Source organism: Talpa europaea (assembly GCF_964194135.1).
Source record: "Talpa europaea genome assembly, chromosome: 1".
Classification (NCBI taxonomy): Eukaryota; Metazoa; Chordata; class Mammalia; order Eulipotyphla; family Talpidae; genus Talpa; species Talpa europaea.
Window position 1 is genome coordinate 114139912 of NC_140073.1, and position 24928 is coordinate 114164839.

General features: G+C 33.0%; 1 protein-coding gene across 1 annotated transcript in view; it reads left to right on the forward strand.

Moving 5' to 3' along the window:
* Nucleotides 1-20763, forward strand: part of AGPS (alkylglycerone phosphate synthase) — a gene marked incomplete at its 3' end in the record, with an annotated part of 102549 nt that extends 81786 nt beyond the window's left edge. The window contains exons 17-20 of the mRNA XM_084237052.1: nucleotides 1885-1974; nucleotides 5251-5350; nucleotides 7345-7402; nucleotides 20642-20763. Coding sequence (XP_084093178.1) covers nucleotides 1885-1974; nucleotides 5251-5350; nucleotides 7345-7402; nucleotides 20642-20763 — 370 coding nt within the window. The remainder of the gene's footprint in view (nucleotides 1-1884; nucleotides 1975-5250; nucleotides 5351-7344; nucleotides 7403-20641) is intronic.
* Nucleotides 20764-24928: the final 4165 nt, after the last annotated feature.

Below are 24928 nucleotides of genomic sequence, written 5' to 3' on the forward strand. Positions count from 1 at the left end.
CAGCATGAGACTGTGATTAAAAACAAGGGAGAAGATACAAACACAGCAGATAACATGGAAATGAAAAGAAACAAAGAGGACCTATCCAAAGAATTCCAGGGAATCTCAACATAGACGTGATAGTCATATGCACAAGAACTAGCAAGAGATGAGAATAATATCTAGAGAATTTAGAAGAAAACCAGTGATGTGACAATAGCCCTGGGAATTTTATTTTGAAAGAGAAAATGGTCAATAGTGTTAAATTTGCTCAAAGGTCAGTTAAGGATTTAAAAGTAGACACAGTTATGTAAGTTTGTCACCTGTAAAGTGATTGGTTCAAAGGAACTTTACTCACCTTTGCTAAAGTTCTATGAGAACATCCTCCCTACAAATCATGTCTAGGAACTATACCATTAAGGGGTATAACATTCAGTTCTTTGTCCCATCTCCTCATTACTCACCTAGCTGTGAAGTTTTAGATATAAGCAGTTCTTAAAATGTCAGTATTACTGCATTTGTGACAATTGTATACATTTGAATTTGAATGCATTTTAACGGAAATATGATCCACACAAACATTTAACTTGCAAAGGACTATAAGAGCACACTAGTTACTAATTATAAAACTTGTTGCTTTTATAAATTTGTGATATTAATCCCTGTAAATGTTAAAGCTTAGTAGGTTTTATTTAAAGTAATTGTTTTGTAATTACTTTATATACTTACATTTTCCAAATAAAAACATAAAATTTCAATAATCTAAATACTTTATGAGAATTTTCTTTAAAATATGCATCCTTACCATTCCAAAAATAGCACACAGAAAAATTGTATTTGCTGCAGCTCTCATAAAATAAGGCAGAATTTAACATAAGAGCACTGTTTTAAAAAATCAGAATTTATAAAACTTTCAGATCCTCTAAAAATAAAATTTGACATGCTAATAAAACACTAAAACCCTTTTGATATTTATATTCTAATCATATGTTCTTACTGGAAATATAGATAACTTAAATGTGTTTTAGAAAGCATAATCCATTTGAATGTTATTGCTTTTATCAAATTGGTTTCCATACAATCAAATAAATCTTGCGATGAGAGATGGGTCAACCTTTTGAGTTTCTTCAGTGTCTTTTCAGTTCTGGTGATCCAGAATCAGTGTTAGTACATGGTCAGGATATTTATTGGAGAATAAAAGGCATATATATCTTAATAGTTTTACTTTCTTGATGAAACAAAATATATAGTTATAACAGTATGTTACTACTTACATTAATTATTAATTAATTAATATTGTTAAATATCCTCAACCCCCCTTACACTTTAAGGGTTATTGCTGTCCCTCACCTATTTTCATTGACTTTTAATATCAGTCTAGCATAGCACATTAGCACTTCACATATAGTTCATGACCAATAAGTTTGTTGAATTGGTTTTTACCTAGGTGCTTGAGAATAGGTTATTGAAATTGTTATAACATCAAAACTATTAATTGTTTTCAAATTAAGACAAACTTCTTGGACATGGTTATGGATTGGTATTTGTATAGCTCAGAATTGGATTCTCATTACAGTGTTCTATTTTAACAGACTCTGAAGTCTTGTTATAAAATTTATTTTGAAATTGGGTTCTCCCAAGTGTAGGAAACTGCCTTCAGGCGACTGAGTATGCTCTTTTGACTTCTCTCCTTTCTATGGCAAAAAAAGAAATGACTTTGCTGATCTTTAAAGTTATGAATATAAGACATAACTTGAGTCATCAAGGCTCTTGTTCATTCTTGAGCAATTGCATATGAAAGTTTTGATTAAGACAGTTTCTGTCTTGAAGGATGTCAAATAAACTGGCTTATAGTAGAAATTTGGTAACTTGTTTCAAAACTTAATATTGTATTATGTTTTCTAGAGTTGTAGATCTCTGTAGAAATGTAAAAGAAAGAATAACAAGGGAATGCAAAGAGAAGGGTGTTCAGTTTGCTCCTCTTTCTACATGCAGGTGAGTTTGATCCTATACATGTTATTCTGGAAAAAATTTAATTAATGGAGAAGTATATTTTGTCAGCTGAAGAAAAGCTTCAGTCTGTCTACTTAGCAAGCTTTTCTAAACCCTTTTGCCACCTTGTTAGGATTGTGCCTAGAAGATTTTACAGCAGTTCTGAGTCCTTTGGGAGAACATCCTAGTTAGTACCTTCTGCACTATCTGGATGGTATGACGGGGAGCCAAACACCTGAGCTCCTGGAATAAGAGAAGGACTCTTTCATCTACAGAGATTAACAAATTTTTTTAGTTATTGATGAAATAAATGGATTTTGAATAAAGGAATGAGTGAAGCAAAAGATCCAAATGAAGATTAACTTGTTGCTTTCCATGATCTTTCTGAGATAATAAAATGTTTTTATCTGACCTGTACAGAATGGTAGTCACAAGCCACATGTGACTATTAAGTGATTGAAATGTGACTAGTGTGAAACTGAATTTTAAATTTTATTTAATTTTAAATAATCTAAATTGAAATGTGACAAGTATCTTCCATATTGAACTGATGATTGTGTGGAGTGAGTCTCCCGTACTCCATGGTTAACTGATGATCATGTCCTCTTCGTTAAGTAGCAACAGACCAAAAAGAGCTTTTCTTGAGAAGGGGGCACTTTATACTCAGTCTTTTGATATTTTCTCCATAAACACCAGAAGATTTAATGTAACAAGACTGAATTCACAAGACTTCTGAGACCTTGGGGAGTGGCTATTTTGTGGTAGATGCTGTGAAGCACTGCACACATCCCTTTAGGAATGAGGACAATGACCACTGAAAGTACTGTTGTGGGCTCACTTCAGGGATGATCTCTGTGCATACAATTACTGACTGGTTTGCAGGTGTAAAGGCCCAGCATCCCCTATTGGGACAGGTCTGATGGGTCATCCTATCTTTAGATTTCGCCGGGGAGTCATGTGAGGGTTCTATTGAGATGCCTCTCAGCCTGACTTCTCCTCTTGCACAATTAAGTTCCTGTTTTTTTAAGAATGATTTTCTGGTAAAAGATTAGATTCCCAGCTTCTCTGACATGTTAAATCAAAGTTTAGAATGTGCAGCGTTTAGTTATTTGAATTATTTTGATAAGTAGGATTTTAAATATGGTTCTTATAGCTCATGTTTGGTTCAGTTGATGTTTAAATAAAGTTTTATTTTAGTTTAGTTTGATTTGAACTGCTTAACAATGTCTAAGGAGATTATTCTGTGTAAATGTTGAACATGAAATGTATATTTTAAATTAGTGTCTTAAGACACTGGTAGATCTCATTGAAATCAAAGATCCCTAAGGAAACTAAGTCAGCTGCAGGTACGTTATTTCATTTAGTGAGTTAGTTAGTTAGTAGTTATAAAAAGGTAGTTTGTATAAAAAGGTAGTTTGTATAGAAATTACAATCCTAAATTTCCTGATGAATCTAACATAAGCACTCCAAAAATGTATACAGCACAATTTTTAGAAATTCAAGAATAGTATAATGACTGACAATCACACTATCACTTGTCCAGATGATTTTGGAAGAGGATAGTATTTAAGTGTTTTAAGTGTTAAAATCTATTTATTAAAATGTATTAAATCTAAGTCACTTTTTGAAACTGAGTTTTTCCAAGAGTTGTTTTTCATTATTTCTACTTGGAGATACTTGATCCATCAAATTTTGTTGTAACAATAGAAGCTACTTTTCTACTGAAAACTGAACCGTATAATATAGATCCTGGATTTTTTAGAAGTCGACAATGTTATATTAATATTTAATTACATTTTCTGTTTATTAATATCAATGATTCTCATATAAGTGTATGTTTTACTGATTACTGTAAACTCATTTCATTCATGTATCCTTTAAAATTTATTTGAGTTTAGTTAGTCCTAATGATGGTACCTACGTAGTTCAAATGGCTCTCCAGTTTATTTTAAACTTTGTAAATCTGGTACTTAAAATGTAAACATTTAAGGGGTCTTTTTTATGAGTGTGAATTAACACTAGAAGAAAAACACAGCTGGCAAATTGACAGTAGCTTTGTTAAAGAGTTTATTTCTTCGGTTCTGAGGCACCTAACATTTGGCCTAAAAAGCCATTAAAATTTTAGATTAGTTTCTATTTGTATTTTGTAGTAAACAAGAGTATTCCCTCTGCATTTGTTCCTTCTGTTAAATCAAACTCTGTGGGAATCTTTGTGGATTGAATTCAGAGATTTGGCTGTGATTACCTTAGCTCCCTTTTAAATGCCTCACTTAATTGCACTTTGAAAGCCTAGCTATAGATTATGTGATTTGATCTAATGTTCTTGATATCCTTTCTAAACACACATATAGACAGACTGTATACAAATAGGTCCCGAGTGTAAAGACACTTTAAGATCATGTCACTGAATTTGATACGATCATTCAGTTTGATTTCACAGTCTTTACTAATAATTTGTGAACTAGTAAAGTTGCTGTATTTAACCCAATCTGATCGTTTTTTTGGTATGTGCACATTTCTCTTGTTTTTGAGTTTTAAGCTTCATACTTATTTCTGTCAACTTTGATTAAGTTTGGAAAACTTATAATGGGTTCACCAAGTTCCATCTAGTCTGTTCAGGGACTGTCTTTAACTGCAGTATACTTGTAAAAAAAAAAAAAGAGAGAGAGAGAGAGAAAGAAAATCCCTTCTCTGGAGGTGGAGTTTTGTTTATTTGTTATTTTGGCCTCGACTTGCCAATTGGAGAACTGTTTACATTATTAAATTTTTAATAGTTAAGGGCCTCCCCGGTGGCGCAGCGGTTGAGCGCTGGGTTGCGAAGCTGCCCGCAGCCTCTCTAGCGCCAGCTCGATCCCCGGCTGCTCCCCGGCCACCAGAGGAGGGTCCCACTGGCGCCCAGACCTCTCCTGCCGCCCGCTGCTCCCCTCAGCAGTGTACTTCGGTCCTTCTGCCTGCTCTGCTCCCTGCTCTGGCTCTGGTGAATTCTCTCACCCTCCCGCTCTTCTGACTGTACCCAGTGCTTGTATAAATAAATAAAAATAAATCTTAAAAAAAAAATTTAATAGTTAAGACTTAACCAAAACAAGTTATAAAACAGTTCTTATATACATCTTTCACCCAGTCTCTCTTATTATCTCTGGGAAATCATTCTCTAGCCAGGCTAGAGAATGTGATTATAGCTTAAGCAAATCCATTTAGGTGATCTTACCTTTTAAGTTTCTGTGCATTAAATCTGATTTCACTTCACTTAAAGCCTTGTGGGGATTGTCTGTTTTTTAGGGTGACGCAGACTTATGATGCAGGTGCATGTGTCTACTTCTACTTTGCCTTTAACTACAGGGGAATAAGTGACCCACTGACTGTGTTTGAACAAACTGAGGTAATTTTGCATTCATGAATGTAGTTCTTACATTCTCTTATTGACTTAAATACACTTGACTATCATTTTGTTAATTTTATTTTTGACTCTGAACATTCATTGCTTGCCTGGTTGCTAGCCCATAGAAATGAGAAGTATATTTGTTACACTAGTTGTGTATGAAATTGTAAATCTAGAGTAAATATTTTCTACAAATTTTAAAGAAAATATTCTGTGGCCTATAATTTCTTTTGTTGTTGCACATTATAACTGATTCAATTAAGTAACAAAAGACTATAGGGATCACTTTGGCAGCCCAAAGTAGTGGTGGCTGCTACTATTGAGGTCAGCAGCTCTAATGCTGTTAGTTTATGTTGCTGTAATATTATTATTCTAGCTTTAATTTTTTTTTAATTTGCTGAAGTTATATATATTGGCTAGTACAGTTCACTTGCTAGCAGTTAATATTATATTTCTTATATGATCTTAAGTTCCTAATTTTTATAAAGCTTTCTTTTGATGGTGAATGCTTCTCATTGTAAGTCTGCCTAGAGTTGAAGACACAGACTAGATTGTGAGGAATTGTGGGAAACTGAGGTCCTAGTGTTTATTGCAGACCTGCAGTAAACTGTAAGTTGATTTTCAGTGGCATACTTTTAGACCCAAAACATACACAAGGTTTAGTTGACTCCCTTGTATGCTTTTTTTTGTTCCCCAACTTTTTTGAAGTATTAGTGAAAAATAGTAATCTACATTTTTAAATTGTATAATTTGATGAGTTTTGTGAAATCATCATTGCAGTCAAAATCATGAACATGCCCACCACCTTCAAAAGTGTGAGTCCTTTCCCATAACCTTAGCCTTTCAGTGTTTGTGTTTCAGTATTGCCTACTCTGGCTACCCAAAGATAGCCTGTAGTAGTACCAGAGATATTTTTCTTCTTTCCTAATCCAAACTGAAATTCTGTAAATGTGTTGAGTTCATGTAGTTATTGCTTCATTTAAAATAATTTGTTAGAAGATAGTTATTTCTTAGAAGAGGGCTAGCATATTTATGATTCATTTGAAAATTCCTAAATTCTAGATGAGATTCTTATATTTTACTTGGCAATGAGCTATGGTCCCATGTTTCCCCAGGCTCTCTTCTACCCTGGTCTAACTCTTAGTGGTTTATACAAACATGTGTATTCCAAGAAGTTTGAAGCACTGTAAATATTTCATCTCACAACTATTATGTATTCATGAATTATAAAGAACTGAATGCTCTAATTTCTGTTTCCCACTTTCATTCAGCATGTTAATCATTCTGTTATTTGGCTGTGAGTGTTTGTCGTGTGTGTGTGTGTGTGTGTGTGTGTGTTTACCTTTGTAACCTTAGTATTCTGTAAGCTTACTTAGGGCCATGTTCCTCCAACAAAGCAAGGCTTTTTTTCCCCCCCACATTTAGATATCCACAGAATAACCAAGTAATTTGTCCCTAGGCATCAACCTAAGAAATGCTATAAAGGCCTTTATGGTTGATCTCTGATAGCTTTGTAAGTAATCTTGAGTCTGATGTTTACTGTATGACACTAGGTAATTTAGCCATCGAAGACTTATTTTCTTTATCTGTAAAATAGAAGTAATTGTAATTGTTTCATAATTTAAGCATTATTGTAGGTAAATTGCTTCATACCTTTCTGGACATTCAACAAACAACTTTCTGGAGTAGTGAGAGATTTCCTTCAGAATTGAACCTATCTCTGTCCTTATAAAACTTTTTATAAACAATTTGTGCTGCTGAATTCTAGAATCTCTAAGTGCCTATTATATACATTGTGATTATTCCCTAGGAAAAAATCTTATAAAGCTAGCCTGCATATTTTAATTGCTTTTTAGTGCAAATTGACCTAAGAGGAAGGAAAATTAGACTTCTAGTTCATTATTTGACCCAGAGAATATGTACCTTTTTTCAGGGTTGGGTCTTCCTCTTTAACGTCTAAGTGAAATCTTTGTCGTTGTTGTTTCTAAATACAGACAGCTGCTAGAGAAGAAATCCTCGCTAATGGAGGGAGCCTGTCACATCATCATGGAGGTATTCTTCTTTGGGGGGCATACTTTTTAGTAGTTCTACTGTTTAATATATTTGGTTCAATAAAATATTGAAGAGAGTCATAATATGAGTAACTTGACAGTACTTGAGATTTCTTGAAAGTTTTTATTTATTAGAGAAGTTGTCAAAGAGGTTGTCTAAGTTGTGGCAGTCACCAGCAGAAGCTTGTTTTGACAAGCCTGCCTAGATATAAAACCTGGACAGTCTTCTAAGTTCTCAGGGAAATTGGTTACCCAGGAATAACCCAACTTGCCTGGGAAGTATTTGACTATGAAATCAAAAGTCTTTAAAGGGGAAAAAAAGCTTGGATAAGTATTTTTCAGCCTCTATGGGATTGTAGCTGAACATCAATTGTACCATACATTGAAGAGTGCTTTGTTCTATTCACCCTCAGTAAATTCATCAAAACAGAATATAAAAAAGAAATGTTTTTCAAAATTGTGATGCAGTTTTGATATTACTTGATGGTCTTTATGGTGTTAAGTTTCTGTGTCAAATCTCTGATGTCATCAGAATTTATCACATCACCGATAAAAATTATGATATATCTACCTATGTTATAAGCAGGCTTTTGAAAGAAATATGAGGATAAAATAGTAAAACAGTAACTTTTGAGGTTGTCTCTTCTCTGAAACAAATTTGTTCTTAATACATGCCTCAATATAATTTGATGCTCAGAAAAATGGAAACATGTTAATTTTTTAATTAAAAAAAATTTTAGGGAGCACTGTGAGGATAAATGACTACCAAAATTTAAAAATTCAACACCTGCCTCTGTCCTACTCCATAGTCCTCTTTCCCTGTTTCATTTTCCTTCATAGCATTTAGTATTATTTAACATTCTAGCTATTTATACTTTTCTTAAGGTGAACTATACTCTCCTACTAGAAAGTGAGTATCCATCAGGGCTAGGCATTTGTTTTGTTTTTTTTTGCTATGTACCAAGATGTAGAACAGTGGTTGTCCCAGTCAGCCCTCTATACATGTGTATAGAATGAAGGAAAGAATTTTGGTAGAGAAAACAATGAACTATAAAGTGATCTGCTTCCTTGTAACATTGTTGTACCTGGACCTGGGGTAGATTGCTAATGTAGGTGAATGAAATAGAAGGACAGTCACCACTGCAACTATATCGGTTATACTTTTGCTGTCACCATTTTTTTGTAATCCCCACAAATTTCGAACTTAACTGACTTATAGGCATTAAAGTGAATAAATTTGTTCTTTCACTCCTCTTTTCTGTTTGTTATCTTTTGATGGAAATTCTGATGAATGTTAGAATGACAAAAATGAAGACGGGAGGAAAATGGATACTAGAAACCTCTCAAGTGGAATGAAAAGCTTCTGACTAATCTAAAAGTCTACACCTGATTTTGGAAATTTAAACGAGATATTTCATAAAGATACTTAGATTTTTAGCCTCTTTTAAAATGTTCAGAAAGCCATATATATTTAAGATTTTTAAAATATTATTGAGTGCAGGATGCCACCACATTAATATGTTAAGGAAAATGCTTATTAAATTACAGAATGGCGAAATACTGGTATGTTTTTCATCTAAATTGGATGGAGGGAGGAAGCAAAATAATTTAGCCATAATTACTTATTTGAAAAAAAAACAGGAAAATTTTCCTTTCTTTAGCTAACAATTTTACCTTTTGGTACATGTCAGTGGCCAACAGAACACCTTTGGAACTGCAGTTTCCATGTTTGTGTTGTTACATATGAGAGATGTGATTCTGCGCGAAGATGCAAGTAGCTAAATCTTAAATATACAGGAGGAAATAGAGGCTAATTGTCATTTAGGTAATTGGGTTTCAGATGAACTGTTTCCTTAATTGAGGGAGGATGTACTCAGTTTACTCAAACATTATAGTATAAGAAGTTCAATAGGAGCTAAATACAACCACATGTCCTATAAGGTTATAGAGGAAAGCTAAGCAAAATGTTTTTTTCTCTTTACTTTTTTAGGATCTGTTAGGATATTGATTTCTCTCCAATAGTGTCTGTATGTGAGATGCTGAAAGTTGAATATGACAGAACTGCAAATATTACTTTTTTGTATACACCCCAGACTGAGAGTTTCTTAGTAGGCTCTAACATAGTCTACATAAACATACTTGAAGTGATTTATCCAGTTAAGCTCTCATTATAGTGAAGAGAAAATATACACAAAGTAATAAAGGATTAAACAACTCTAGTACAAACTTACATGAAAACTGGATTTTGTTATTTATGAAAACTCTGGTAATAGTCCATTACATTAACCAATGCACACAAATAGAAGAAAAGTATTATGCAAAAATGTAAGCCCTATCAAGATTATTCAATTCTTGATCCCAAAACACATAGTTTCCTGTGATATTTTTGAAACAAAATGTGCTTAATACTTTTTAATACTGTTGTATGTTTTCCATACTATGTATGTACTGATCCATTATGCAAGTTTTTCAAAGAATTGTTAGTCCATCCCCTGAAAGACCTTATAGTCCAGTAAAATTAATATCTTAGCATTTCAACAGGCCACTGGTCAAAACTGGTAGGATTATCATCATCATTTCTTTAGCCAAGGTAAAAGCCTGCCCTTTTCTTTGACAAGAACTGAAATGGTGACTTTAATAAAGATGTAAATGCTTAAGCAGTGAAGAGAACAAAGGAACGAAGATAGACTAGGCAAAAGAAGTAACATTTGTGAGTATTTAATTATTTGCTAGTCTGCACAATTTAAGTCTCCTTTAATCTTTACCAAAATGCTATGAAGTAATTATTATTCCTGTCTTTCAAGTGAAGGCATATTAAGACTCTTGAGTGTAGAGTAACTTGCCCAAAGGTATCAGCAATAATTGTTATAGCAGAGTGAGTTTGAACTTAGATCCTCCAGCCCTTGGTTTCCCTATCTTCTTAAAATAGATAAAAATATGAAATGATTGAAATTGATGTTCTTTGAAAGAGGGACGTACTTTTTAAAGTATATGAAAAAAAGAAATACTAAACATTACTACATTTCATTTAAAATTTAAAACTTCTATTTCTTTAATTTTGACACTAAGTTAATGCCCTGCTTTAGATGTTAAACAGAAATGAATCAGTATTTTAATTCCCTCATCATAGATACTTCATTGTTTTCTAAGTTCTTGCACATAAGTCAGTTTGAGACTCTGGTTGTTTTTATTCTTCCTGGATTGTAGTTTCTAACATATTGGCAGTGTCAGGCAATAAAACAAATGCAGGTCAGATCATGTTACAGTAAAACTCCTTGTATAATTTATATGCTTTCAGGTTGTATAGGCTTATAGATCTTTATTTGTTGAAGATTACAAATCTAGTGAAATAATTTATTTTTAGAAATTAATGGCTTAATGTTGAACATATAAAGACTTCACTGCATATTAATTTATTGAGACGTTCTGCCTCATTTAAATAGAAATCTTTTATTTCTATCATATTTACCATGTTGCTATTTTCTATGTAGTCAAAATTATGACTGCATGGAAACAAACTTTAAAACCTGGTTTCCTGTGGTACTTAGAAAGAGAAACTGGTTTTCTCTGGTACTTAGAAAAGGAAACTAGGAAAGCTTGATTGTTGTTCATACATGTTGGTAAAGAGAAGGTGCTTTCCCTTTGCTCACTGTCCTCTTCTAAACTGTTAATGTCAAAGTGAGGGCAGACTCAGCCCTAAGCCAGTTTGTTCTCCGTATTCTCCCCTTCCCTCAGTGATTACCTCCGTTCAAGGATTAAGACATTAACCTGTCTATAGGCTGATAGATGCCTTCCCAAATATCAGAAGGAATCGCCTCTAGTTCAAATCACTGTTACTACTCTAGTGCTAAATTCACTATTTTCCCCTGCTGGGACTACTGCAGTAGTCTCTTAACTGGTCTGTTTGCTTCTCTTTTTGCTCCCCTGTCATTTCTTTTGTTGCAGGGATAATCTTTCTGAAAATCAGTGTTTTCTCCTCATATCCACTGTAAAATCCAAATGCCTTATCAGCACCTTCAAGGAGAAACATGGAAAAATGCTGTCCTCACCTCTTACTACTTTTACCATCTAGCAGCATTGTCCTTGCTATTCCTTAGACCAATCAACTCTCTGTCCCCTGCAAAGCCTTTGCTCTTTGTTGCCTCTTGTTCTAATGTTCTTTCTCTTGTATTTAAAATATCTGCATGACTTAACTTTACCCATCATTTAGATTTCTGACAAAAAAGTTACTTTTGTAGAGATGTCTTTCTTGTTTTCTGTGTCATTTCTGTGTCCCTCATTTGAATAAACTCAGTGAGATTACTGACTTTATCTTAGTTGTTACTTTGTTCTTTTATCCCTAAAATAGTAACTAACTGTTCTGTATAGTCAGTGCTCAATGATTATAGGAAGTGAATGGATAACCATTCAAGTGCCCACTGAATTTGGGGGCAGTTTTGCAATATCTTAAACAGTTTTGAAGCTGTCATATCAGGATGGCAGTAGTATCATTGACTTTAAATATTTAATAGTCAGGCCTTGTTTGAATAAAGGATCATGGAAAGACATGATTTAATTCATAGTATTTAAGGAAGGTGTTTTATAGCTAAATCAGCTTTTTAGTGAAAGCAGGGTAAAATAATGTGCAGTAATCTATAACTTTATAACAATGGCCATTTTAAGGTTTTTCCATAGATGATTTATATATGTAGGTCTTCATTCAAAGATTGTCTTAAAACAAATATAAGTTTAAGAGATTTGTAAACTGAGGGAGAGAACTTTGAAATCAAATCAGTATTTGATTTCTGACTCTGCATTTATTTGTGTTACCTTAGGGAAATAACTTCTCAGGATTGAATTGTTCTCGTTGGCAAAATGAGAATAATAGTACCTGCCTCATAGATTATTGTAAGACTTAAATGTGGCAATGTTTATAAAGCATCTAAGTACCTTGCATATAGTAGATGCTTAAAAAACAGAAGCTTTTTAGAAAAAGTAATAGCAATTGCACCAAGTGGATTTGTTTTCTTAAGCCCTTGTTCTAACAACATTGAAGAAAGGGTTACAGCTTATTTTTAAGAAAAGATCCCCACATTCAGAAAGGATATGATTCAATACTGGTCTTAACAAATTTTCATCTATAGCCTACAGGTTGTCTTTCTATGGGAAGTTCTGTTATAGTCTGTATTAAAGAGAAAGAAATTACCTTTATATTCTTGGCTATAGAATTTGCTGTAGAAAAAAATGTCTAGTTCCATAAATGCTCCTCTGCTTTAAGTTAATCATCTAATTTGTAAACTTCAAGTGTTTTGTGTTAGTCAGTATAATTTTATAAAGCAAATTCCTTTCCATATAAATTTTAAATAGAGTGTATTTGTCCTATTAAGTAAATTGATGCTAGAGCTTTTGAGAGATCATTAATGTGTAGAAAAGATTTTCCTTAATTTTTCTCCTGAATTTAAAACTCAAATTGACCTCATGATAAGTAGATTCTTTATTTACTGACCTTCAGGCAGTGTTGTGACTCTCTACCACCATTTTTGAGTTCCAGAATAGGAGGTCTGGGGCGGGGGAGGGGGGGGGGTTGGGAGAATATTGATGCAATTTCTTAGAGGGTTTGGTCTGTAATTGTGATTAATAGCAGTTCTTTCACTATCTAGAAACAGACAGGCTGGTTTGTCTGCCTACAATCATGCTGTGATAAATGGAGCTATTTTAACTCTGGTTTTGTGTATCAAAGAAAACAGATGTAGTCTGGAACTGGAGGCTATAGGAAATATAAAGACTGCTTAACTTAATCTTCACAGTGCTTGTTTTTGTAACTGACAAGCTGGTCAGTTTAAACAGTGGAGTTTATAATGGGTAAATATTTAATTTCACTTTATGACTTAAGTTTTTAAATTTTTATTTGCTTAAATTATACCTAAGTCCTGTCAGGAAGTTATATATATAACTTATATATATATATATATATATATATATGAATTGGTAAGGAAGAAACAGGACTATCTTGTCCCTATTTGTAGGTAGTAACATCATTGTGTAGGAAATCCCACCCAACCCACAAAAAAATCAGCAGCAACATTACAGAATACAATAGTGTTTATATTTCTATATATAATATAATATAATATCTGTAAAATTCTGTATATTTCTGTATGGCAAACATATATTGAAAATAGAAGCTGAAATTTAAAGCACAATACTATTTACAATTGCTCCAAAGAAAATGAAATAGGCATAACTTTAACATAATATTAACATACTTAGTCATAAGTTTAACCAATTATATATAGGATCTGTATACTAAAAACTACAGAATGCTGCTGAAAAAAAAATCAAAGACGACATAAATAATTGGAGAGAATGTGTTTAGGGTTGGTAGAAAATTGGACAGAGTAGAGGTCATTTCTTCCCAGATTGATCTGTCTATCTAATGCAATTCCTATCAAAATTGCAGCAAGACTTTTTATAAAAATATAAGATTATTTTAAAATTTATATGATAAGGCAGAGGAACTAGATAGCTAAAACAATTTTGAAGAAACCAGAAAGTGATTGCAATCAATCTGCCTATTTCCAGACATAGTTACAGTCATCAAGACTTTGTGGTATTATGGGATAGATACTTAGATTAGTAATAGAGAAGCCAGAAGTAGACCTGTACAGATATATCCAGCTGATTATGACAAAGGTATATAAAAACAGTTCTGTGATGGACGTGTATAAAGCTTTTTCAACAAACAGTGATGATGAAAAAAAAAATTTTCACCTAAACCTCACACTTGATAGCAACATTAACTCAAAATGGATAATGGCCTTAAATATAAAACAAACTTTTAGGAAAAATAATGTGGCATAATCTTCAGGCTCTAGAGCAAGGCAAATAGTTCTTACACTGTTACCAAAAGTAGTATTTGTGAAAAAATAACTTAGATTTCATCAAAATAAAAAATGTTTGTTCTTTGAAAGACTCAAGTAAGGAGATGAAAAGATAGGCTACAGTATAAAAGAAAATATGTACAAATTCCATATCCAAAATTTGTACTGCAATATATAGAGCGAGCACTCAAAACGCAATAGTAAGATTTAAACAATCCAGTTACAAAATGGGCTAAACGCATAAAGAAACATTACACTGAAGAAGATATACAGATAGAAAATGTTATATGAGAAGATGCTTATTAGCATCATAAATTATTAGGGAAATGCAAATTAAAATCATAAGAGACATCACTGGGTGATGATATCAGAATGCTAAGATAAGAAACAGTGACAATATCAAATGTTGGTGAGGATGTGGAAAAACTGGACCAGTCATACATTGCTGGTGTGGTACAATTTGACGGTTTCTTGTAAAATCAAACATGCAACTACCATTCAGCCCAATAGTCATATACTTGGGCACTTATATCAGAGAAATGAAAACTTACATTTACATAAAAACTTTTCCATGAATATTCATAGCAACTTTACTCATAATTACACAAAACTGGAGACAGCCCAGACAGATGTCTTTCAAATAGTGAATGACTACACAAATTGTGGTACATTTATACCATGAAATACTACACAGCAATAAGAAACCAGCTATTTGTACATGCAACAACTTGGATGAATCTCCAAGGAATTATGATGCAGGAAAAAAAAAGCCAAGTACAAAAGTTTACATACTGTATGATTCTATTTCAATATTGTTTTTGAAATGACATAATTATAGAAATAGATTAGTGATTTCCAAGAGTCAACTGTGGGGAGGAAATGACTTTTTTATATTTTTATTGAAGTAATATTGGTTTACAGCACTATGTGTTTTAGAGGAATATTATCACACCTCTCCAGATGTATGTCCCCATACCACACCAAGATGCTGAAAGTCCTTAGCATAGTCTGTTGTGCCCCTTTCCAACTCTGTTCTCCTTTCATAGCCTCAATTCTGCAGATTTTTAGGATTTTTTAAAATTTTTTTAAAAGATTTATTTATTTATGCATATAAGAACTGGGGTATAGGCTAGCGGTACAGGGGGGTAAGGATTCACCAGAGACAGAGAGAAACAGAACAGGCAGATTGACTGAAATATATTGCTGAGGGGAGCAGCAGGCGAGACAGGAGAGGTCTGCTACACCATGTGAGTCACCTCCCTGGCTAGGAATCAAACTTGTGCTGCAGTGGCTGTGGATTGCTTCATAGTGCTGCGACTTAACCCCTTGCGCCACCAGGAAGGCCCAGATTTTTAGGATTTATTATTGGTTTGGTTTTATCTAACCTTTTGTTTCTTTACATTCTGTATATAAATGACACTATCCAGTATTTGTCTTTCTCCTAACTTACTTCACTTAGCATGATCCCCTCCAGTTCCAGTCATGTTGCTGCAGATCACAGGTTATCTTTTTTTCATAGCTGAGTAATAATAGTCCATTCTGTATACATACCACATCTTCTTAATCAACTTATCTGTCTTTGGGCACTTAGGTTGTTTCCATAATTGTCTATTATAAATCATGCTGCAGCAAACACAGATGTGCATATATACCTTTGAATTAGTGTTTTTCCATTTGTCAGATAAATACCTGGGAGTGAAATTGATGAATCATATGGTAGCTTTATTTTTAATATTTTGAGAAATCTTTATTCTGTTTTTCACCAGCGATCACATTATCATCCCTGTTGATAAGTGATGGTGAGCATTTTTTCATGTGTCTGTTGGCCATTTGTATAACTTCTTGCAAGAAGTGCTTATTTAGTCCTGCCCATTTTTGGATTGTTTTCTTTTCTTCAAGTTGTATGAGTTCTTTGTAGATCTTGGATATCAGTCCATTGTCCCATGTATGGTATGTGAAATTTTTTTCAGTACAGTGTCTTTGGGATTCTTTCTTTCACTGTGCAACTTTTCAGTTTGATGTAGTCTCAATGTTTATATTCTCTTTTGTTTTTCTTGCTGTTTGAGATGAATCCACAAAGACATCACTAAGGCCTATGATATGGAATGTTTTACCTATGTTTTCATCTATGTTTTTTACAGTGTCAGGTCTTACATCCAAATCTTTTATCCATTTTTGAGTTAATTTTTTGTGTATGGCATGAGGGTGGTCTATTTTAATTATTTGCCTATGCTGTCCAGTTTTCCCTACATCATTTATTGAAGAAATTTTCCTTTCTCCAGTGTATATTCTTGGCTCCATTGCTGTAGATTAACTATCCATATAGGTTGGGTTTATTTCTGACCTGTCAATTCTATTCCATTGGTTGGTTTGTCTGGTTTTGTTCCAGTACCATACTGTTCTTGATTATTGTAGCTTTATGGTATAATTTGAAGTCTGGGAGTACACTATCACACTCCTTAGAGGAGGAAGTGACTTTAGACAGCCAAATCTAATGTCTAATCAGATCACTTATTTAAATGGCTTAGTCTAGATTTTTTTATTTAAATAAGATCTATATATTAGTACTAAGGAGGTACCCTGTATGTACAAACTAGAACTTTCAAAATACAGTTATTAAAATAATGGCTAGGTGGTTTTAGCTTAGACTAAATTCTACATCTGAGCTTTAACTTTAGTAATCTAAATATAGTCTATTTCATAATTTATTTTTAAAAATTAATATATAATAAATCTTTTCAAAGTTAATACTCATTCATAATTCAGAGTTTGATGTTTATCTGGCTAAAAACTTTAGCTAGCACATCCCAAATTTATCTCTTTTAACATGGGACTATTTGGTAGTTTCTGCTAAGTCTTTAGTCCTTTATACTACAAAGAGTAGATCCAAATCATTTTGGTGTCTAGGCTGACTACCCATGTTTACATTCTCCACAAACAGAAATCCCACACTCCCCACTCCTTGTTTACATGTGTGTTCATTCTTTTTTTTTTTTTTTGCTCTGGATCATACTATAAAATGCTTTCTTTATTAGAGCTTTTAGCAACCAAAGGGGAATGTTGAGTCTGTGATGTTAAAGACTACCTCTTTAAGTGTCCATTTCCTCTGTTCCAGAAGTAAATTTTTTTAATATACTATTTGTTGCAAAATACAAAATACTTGTTTTACCTAATCTATATCTACATCATTAGAAATAAATTGTAAAAGAGGTGAAGTCCACTTTTAATTTAAACAGAACAATAAATTTCTCCTATTAGTTTTCTAGAATATTCAGTATCTGGCTATGTTTCTTGTATCTTTAAAAATACTTCTAAAACTAATAGCTAGTTAAAGTATTATGTGTTTAGAATAATAGTCAATTGTGAATTCAGGCTCCCTATCTTGTTTTGAAAGATAGTGGACTTGGTTTTTTGTAACTCTAGTGTTGACTCTTGGGCTAGGTTTGTACTCCTAGAGAATCAGATGTCAAAGGAATGTAGTTGAATATAATAAAAATAATTATGAATATTCCACATCAGATAATCCATGTCTGAGATGAGTAAACTTCATGTGGTCTAAATATACATATATGTGCCTTTTCAGGGGATAACTATCACATACAAGCAATGTTAAAATGATCTTAGGCCACCTGTTATTTGCTGTTTTTATTAATCCATTCTTCCCTCCACCAATGTAACATAAAAATCATTTTTATTTCTGAACATGACCTCTAGAAATGTTAAAGCTGTTACTATTTAGTTGTGCACACATGCATTACATGTGTACAAACGGGGATAGTCAGCTGATTTCTGAATGTCTAGCAGTGCAACTAAAGGTTGTACAAGGAATACTGTTGTTGTTTAGTTCTAGAATAAAAGTCTTCTATTTTGAATTGTGGTCCCTATTTAGAATTAAGGCCTTGGATGTTTCATTGTTATCATTTTGATTTGAGACAGCCACAGAGTCTCTAGAATTTTATGAAGACTGTTTCCAGGAATGTCTTATTGTAAAGACCACAGAGCATTTTTACTTAAGTTGTGTTTTATTTGTGCATCCTACAATGTAGTTGACTTAAATTGTTAAGCAAAAGCAAACAATTTCCTAGTCCCTTTATTTGCATAATTCATGATTTTTAACCTCAGTTAATACTGTTTTTACTGACAGTAGCACCTTACAGATGTCTGCTATCTAGGAGTTAAATTCTTTGATCAAATATGTTTATGAGGAGCCACAGCTATGCTGACTATCTTCTTTTTTTTTTTAACTTTCTAGTTCACTAATCAAATGTATGTTAGATTGATTATTGTAAAAGTATAAACCATAGAAAATTTGACAAGATAGATGTGTAAATTATCCTTCTGACAGAACTAATGATGCACTCCAAGCACCTTCTGTTTTCCAGCGCTTGGTGAGCAACTTCATTAAATATGCAATGACTATTGGGTGGCTTCTCAGACAATGGTTCAGTTCCTTGTGGAATTGCATTATTACTAGAGGTGTAAAACCAGGCAGACAAGCTAGCTCTTGGGCATCCTGCTGAGGTTCTAATGTGCTCCATCTCGTTGGAGCAGTTGTTTGCAGTCTTTTCAGGACAATTACATCCATAACCACAGGACACATTCAGTGAAACTATATTACAGATAACAGTGGAGACTGGCATTGACTGCGCTTCACGCCTCTCTCTTGGGCTGCATTAGTGTGGGGAGCTTATAATATGCTACTTCTACCACTCACAGAGTAGTTGCTTTTTTTTTTCTCCTTTTTTTTAATCCCTTGGAGCAAATCTGGAAATAACTGATTTGTAACTTTTTTAAGTGCTTAAAAATCAAAATACTTGAAGTGAAGAGATTCTGTAGATTCTAATTCCTTTGCACATGAGAAAACTGAGGCTGAAACATGGAGGTGGCTTGTCCTTAGGAAGATAGGTAGTAGGACAACCTGGTGGAACATCTTTCACGTGGAAGAGGTTGCATGAATAAGAAATTATACTGTTTAGGTTCTGGTTTTAGACATTTTTAAAGCAAAATTTTTCTTTTTAAATTAAAATAACTTTGCCTGTTGTACTTCATCCACATTCTGTCCCCATCAGAAGATCAGCAATGCTTTTTAATTTCTAGAAGTCAAGTGGAAATATTTTGCTTTCAAGGATATCATTCTATTTATCATTTCACAATTTGGTGGTTTCCTGAAGAACTAGAATCAAAAGATGGTTTGAGTTGAGTTTAAAATGGTCTTTAAGGTTCCCAAAATGCAGACACTGTGGTGTATCACCACAGCCTGATAAATGGAAAGCATTTTAGAATGACAGGCTGAATACTTTAATGAAAAAAGGTTTCCCATTTCAGTTGGCCAATTAAATTACTGTTGATGACTTTGGATCATTAATGAACATTTGTGGAAAATGACCATTTGATTTTAATTATTACAATAATCTGTTTGAAAAGTACTAATCACAAATAATCTTACCCATAAATTAAAAGTATCCATTTTACCACAGATAAGTCAGCAAAATATATTGCTTTTTTTTAAATGCGAAAGCATGTTGGTCTTTCAGAGTTCTTTTACAGATTAAAAGTACATATCCTTTTTTTACGAAAGTTCTACTTTAAAAAGGTTACTTTTTTCATTGAGTGCCCTTTAAAAAATAATTTATGCTGCTAACCATTATATTACTTCATTATTCTCAAAATAAATTGGCAAGATCTTGAAACAAAGAAAGAGAACATTATACAGGGTACAAAAGCAGAAATATAGATTTTAGTAGATTAGGAATTTATTTAGTACCTAAAAAAACTCTACCAAGAAGAAAATAGCCATCATTAGGGAACATGAAAATTTATATAAAAGAAATATGAAAAGAAAATACAAATAGAAAGCTACATGATAATGTTTTTTGCTTAAACCCATTAAATTTTCAAGTTAAAAAAATTTTAAAGCTTTTGTTCCCTTTATAAAGTATTTCACAGATACAGACTACCATTTCTGCTATAGCGCAGCCAACAAATTCATCTGGGTATGATGTTTTCTTTTGTTAAAACTTCATTTTCTCTGAAACTTCAGCATGTTTTGGTTAAGACGGGAGGTGGGTTTTTTGGAAAGGTATGTTTTTCTCATTCTGCTATTTGTAAAATGGGGCAAAATTTCAGCCCAAGCTTCCTCCATCTCCATTTTATAGTTTACAGAGAAAGGAGACTCAGTGGAGCTCTGGCTTCCCCTGGGAATACATTGGACTTAATGAGCTTGATAGTCTAGTGGGCTCAATAAATCAAATAAAGCAAAACATTTCTCATTTTTGAATAAAAGCATTTATCACACAGTGTTTGTTCATTCGTGGTCATAAGATTGATTGGTTCCCAGCATCATAGTGTATATTGAAGCATTTTTGATTTTGTTTTTCCAGTCGGCAAGTTACGGAAGCAGTGGCTAAAAGAAAGTATCTCTGATGTTGGCTATGGGATGCTGAAGTCTGTCAAGGAATATGTGGACCCCAATAACATCTTTGGAAACAGAAACCTTTTATAAATCCATTACTATTGTTTCAAAAAGTCACTTTTTTTTTTAAGTCTTCAACTATGGTTATACCAGTAATCATATATATATATATATATCTATATCATGGACTATATTTCAGCCACATTTGTTTGTTGGTTTAAAGCAAGTTTGTTTTATCTGTAGTTTGTTTTGTTTCTGCGTCTGTGGATTGACAGATGGTATTCCTAAAACTCCATCATTGTAAGTGTATCAGTTTACAGCCAACTGGTTGTCATTTCAAATTTTAGTCAGGCAGCACAAGTTGTTATTTCAGGGGAAGATGCTGCCAGCTGTTTTATATTGATTCTTCCTCTTGGGAACAAAGGCAGATTTTGGTGTCATCTATTGCTTATCTCGCCTGTTATTAAAAGAATGTTTCTGAGAAGCAAAGAGTGCATCCTCGTGTGAGTAGACCATTAAGGGAGGATACTTGTGAAAGAATATAGGCAACCTGTTATTTAGGATGCCTTCAGTTGTGTAAGGTGTTTGGCCTATGTTTTTCTTTTAAATGAGCAGAGTTATAAAATCGTATATACAAATTATTCTGTTAGGGGACATGTTTTTGTTCTCCATGTTTCTATTTCTACTCAAATGTGAGTTGTATTTGTGTCACTGAGATAACCTATTGTTGTATGCTAGTTTAGTTCATTCATAATATGTTTTCTAGGAAAAGCTGATTTACCACTCATTCAGTGTGAAGAACAGGTTTACCAAGAATGAATGAATGCCTTTTCCAACTTAGAGTCCTGATGTTTCTGATTTGACATTCTTGTTGCTGAGGTGCATAAGAAGCTGCAACAGGAGCAGAAGAAGAAAGACTCCTTACACTTACTATCTCCAATTCAAAGAATTGTTTGGCTAAAGAAATACAGTCATCATTCAGCTATTGAACTTGAAAGCCTCAATATTTTCAATGACAAAATCTTTTTTTAATTAACCCAAACATAAATTTTCATATAAAAGTAAAGTTTCAATTTAGTTTTTAATAATGGTTTAATGCCTTTTTTTTAATTACTGGTTTAACCTAAATTTAAAGAAAATGTAATGTATTAATACATGTACCATAATCAAAAGTTTGAAATATCATATTTCTTAAATACTAGGGAGAACATTAATCACATTTAGCAAACATTTTTACATTTAAACCTGAATATTAAAATAAATGATTACTTTGAATCACTGTCTGTCACAGTTCATGATTCACATTTTGAGATGGATTCTTTTCTGAATACAATACCTAACTTTTGATAATTTTTTAAAATTAATATTTGATCAGATAATGTAAAGTGAAAAATGCAGATGATCCTTTAAATGGACACACTGTCTTTGTAGCAACAGCTCCAAAGTATTTTTGGGCAGTTTAATACCTTTTATATCTGAAGTAGCCTTAACCAGAAAAGTGAAAATTTAAAATTAACAAGATGGTATTTTTAAGACTTCAAAATAATAAATCATTTTTAGCTAATAAAATTGGCCTTGAACTAATAAATTTAAATCTATAAGCAAATCAAAATTAAATATTTAGTATAACAAAAACTATGTATTTTATTTAGAAACTGCTTTTCTTCATTAGTGATTAATTTTTAATTATAAAATTTCCAGCAGATCTTTGCTTGAAGCCCTTGATATTTAAAATAGTTCTATAATTGGTGAGTAAATTATTCTTGCCTCTAGAATTACAAAGATCTCAGCTTTATAAAATGCATCTATTCATGAAGGTAATTTCTCTAATTGGTGATCAAAATGTAAGATTTAATATGGTACTAATTTCATTGGAGTGTATACGTATTTGAGTCTTTTTTTTTTTTGAATAAAACAGATTCATAAGCAGATCCATTCCTTTGCATATGATTGTTATACAACGTTCTTTTCCAGGAGTTCAGATTTCAGCAACCTCAGAAATCTGTATTTGATATTAGGAAACATAAATGTGATACCTGAAATTGTTATATTCACTATTCTACATGAAATTTATGGAAATTAGAGATTTATGTCTTTGTTTTTCTTCCCCCATATATGCAGGACTCCCCAACCTTGATTTATAGTGATGATTACATTTTGTAATTGGAGTCATTTCTACAGGGATCATTTTGAAAAACATGAACCCTCATCAGTGTTGGTCCACTCTGATTTAGTAAATCAGAATGCCTTTCTCCACTTTCACGCAACCACTTCTGAGAGGTACCTCGGCATATATTTAGTATCTCTGGAGAACTGAGTTTTTGAATATGCACAGAAGCACTTAAACCTTGCCTCTGATTTTTGAAATATCTGAAATGGTTTCATAAAAGCCCAGAAAACATTGTGTGTATAAGGCCCTGAACTCATTTTGAATACATTTAAGTTTTAAAAGCTCCTAGCCATTTTGGTTTTCAGTGATGCATAACAATGACTTGTCTTTCTAATGTTTCATTTGGTTAAGTCAAATTTGGGTTGGGGTTTCAGTGGGCATAAGAACTTGCTGCTTGTGAGATACTGCATAGAATACTAAAGATTCCGTATGAACAGGCTTTATGACCTTTAGGGAAACTGTTGCCTTAATGTTTGGTTCAGTTTACAGTACATAAGTGAATTTAGTCTTATGCTGAGTAATTTGAGTTTTTTTAGTTTAGTAAGATTTGCAGAAGCCACATGTTTATATTGTGCACAGCATTTTACCATAAAGAATGAAGATTAAATTCTTCATTCTTCTGAGGAGTTGGCAGTTTTCTTCCTAAGTGCTTACACGTTCTAGTACTATTATTAAAAGTTATTTTTAACTTTTAGAAACTGTAAGCCTTCTGGAATGCATAGCTGTGTTGATATATTTTAGAAAACAGCATTAAGGGGTGAGCATCTATCAGTGTATATACTGTGCCAGATATAGGTGGTTGCACGGAAACCTCTTTTTCAGAATATTCTCTTAGTAACTACTAAGTCCAACTTTGCATTTTTGAAAATACCTTTCTGCATGTTGGCTCCAGAGATTTTCTTTTGTCATGTTCTTAACCCTAGCTTAGAGAAGCCCTATAGCCCCAAGCAAAAATGTGTTACCTTGGCTGTTCACAAACTGCCTGTGCTGGTGTTTGAAGCAGAATAGAATTCTGTGGGAAGCATATCTATATTTTAAGAAACACCAAGATAGAAGGTCAACTTTTATAACTATGTGAACCACTTAATCATTAGCAACTTTTATTTTAATTATAGCTTAGCTCTTGGTGAGAGAAAATCTGAAACTAACAAGTGCCAATTTAGAATTGAAGAATCTAGAATTGCCTTTGGCTTTATTGAATTATGGAAACTTGGCTTTGCTCAAAAGTTTCATGTTCGCAACTGAGCCTCATGTCAATATATTCTCCTGTTCTTACTAATTTCAGTATCCTGAAAAGGAAGCAACAATTGATGCTGAAATCAGTAAGTGTAAAAGATTTTTTGAACTATTGAAATAATAGTACCTGATATGAAGGATGTAAGTACTCAGCTTTCTGCTCCTGCAGCCAGTGTTTGTCTTTAGTATATAATTTAACTGTAAAAGCGACTTTGTAACATCAACAGCTTAAGAAAATTTAAAATTAAGTGGACCTAGGTCTAAGAGATTTTTTTCTTCAAAGGGAATTTGAAGCCACTAGTTCTTCTGTTTACATGTGTTTTCCTTTCAACTTTATTCATCTTCATATTTCCTGAGTTGAAAATAGAAAGTCGATTGTTCCAATTTTATTAATGTAGCATAATCAAGTGCAACCCAAATATAACTAAATCCATTTGGATTTATAGCTAAGTATATTGTTAGCTAGTTTTTAATCATTCTAGTTTTTAAATCAATGTTATATTCCTAGGAGGTGTTTAGTCTTCTGTTAACCTGAAGCATTCTCAGTTGAACCTTGGGCGATCCTCAAAGAATGGGCACTCTTGTGTGCTCTTCTAACCACAGCAATTCCTTAACAGACATGAGTAAGGATCACTGATAATAGAGCACTCAAGCCAAAGAACCATCACAGAATTAAGTATATTTAGTCCTGTGAACATGTAACGATTTCTTTTCTAGTTCACAAAGGAGATAAGCTTTTTTTCTTTCCCCTGAGAAAGAAAAATAGTACATTGTCATTAAGAACATTTTTCAGAGATTCTGAACTTCTGATTGTAAGAGAGAAAGAAAAAAATGTTTTAGTGTGGATTT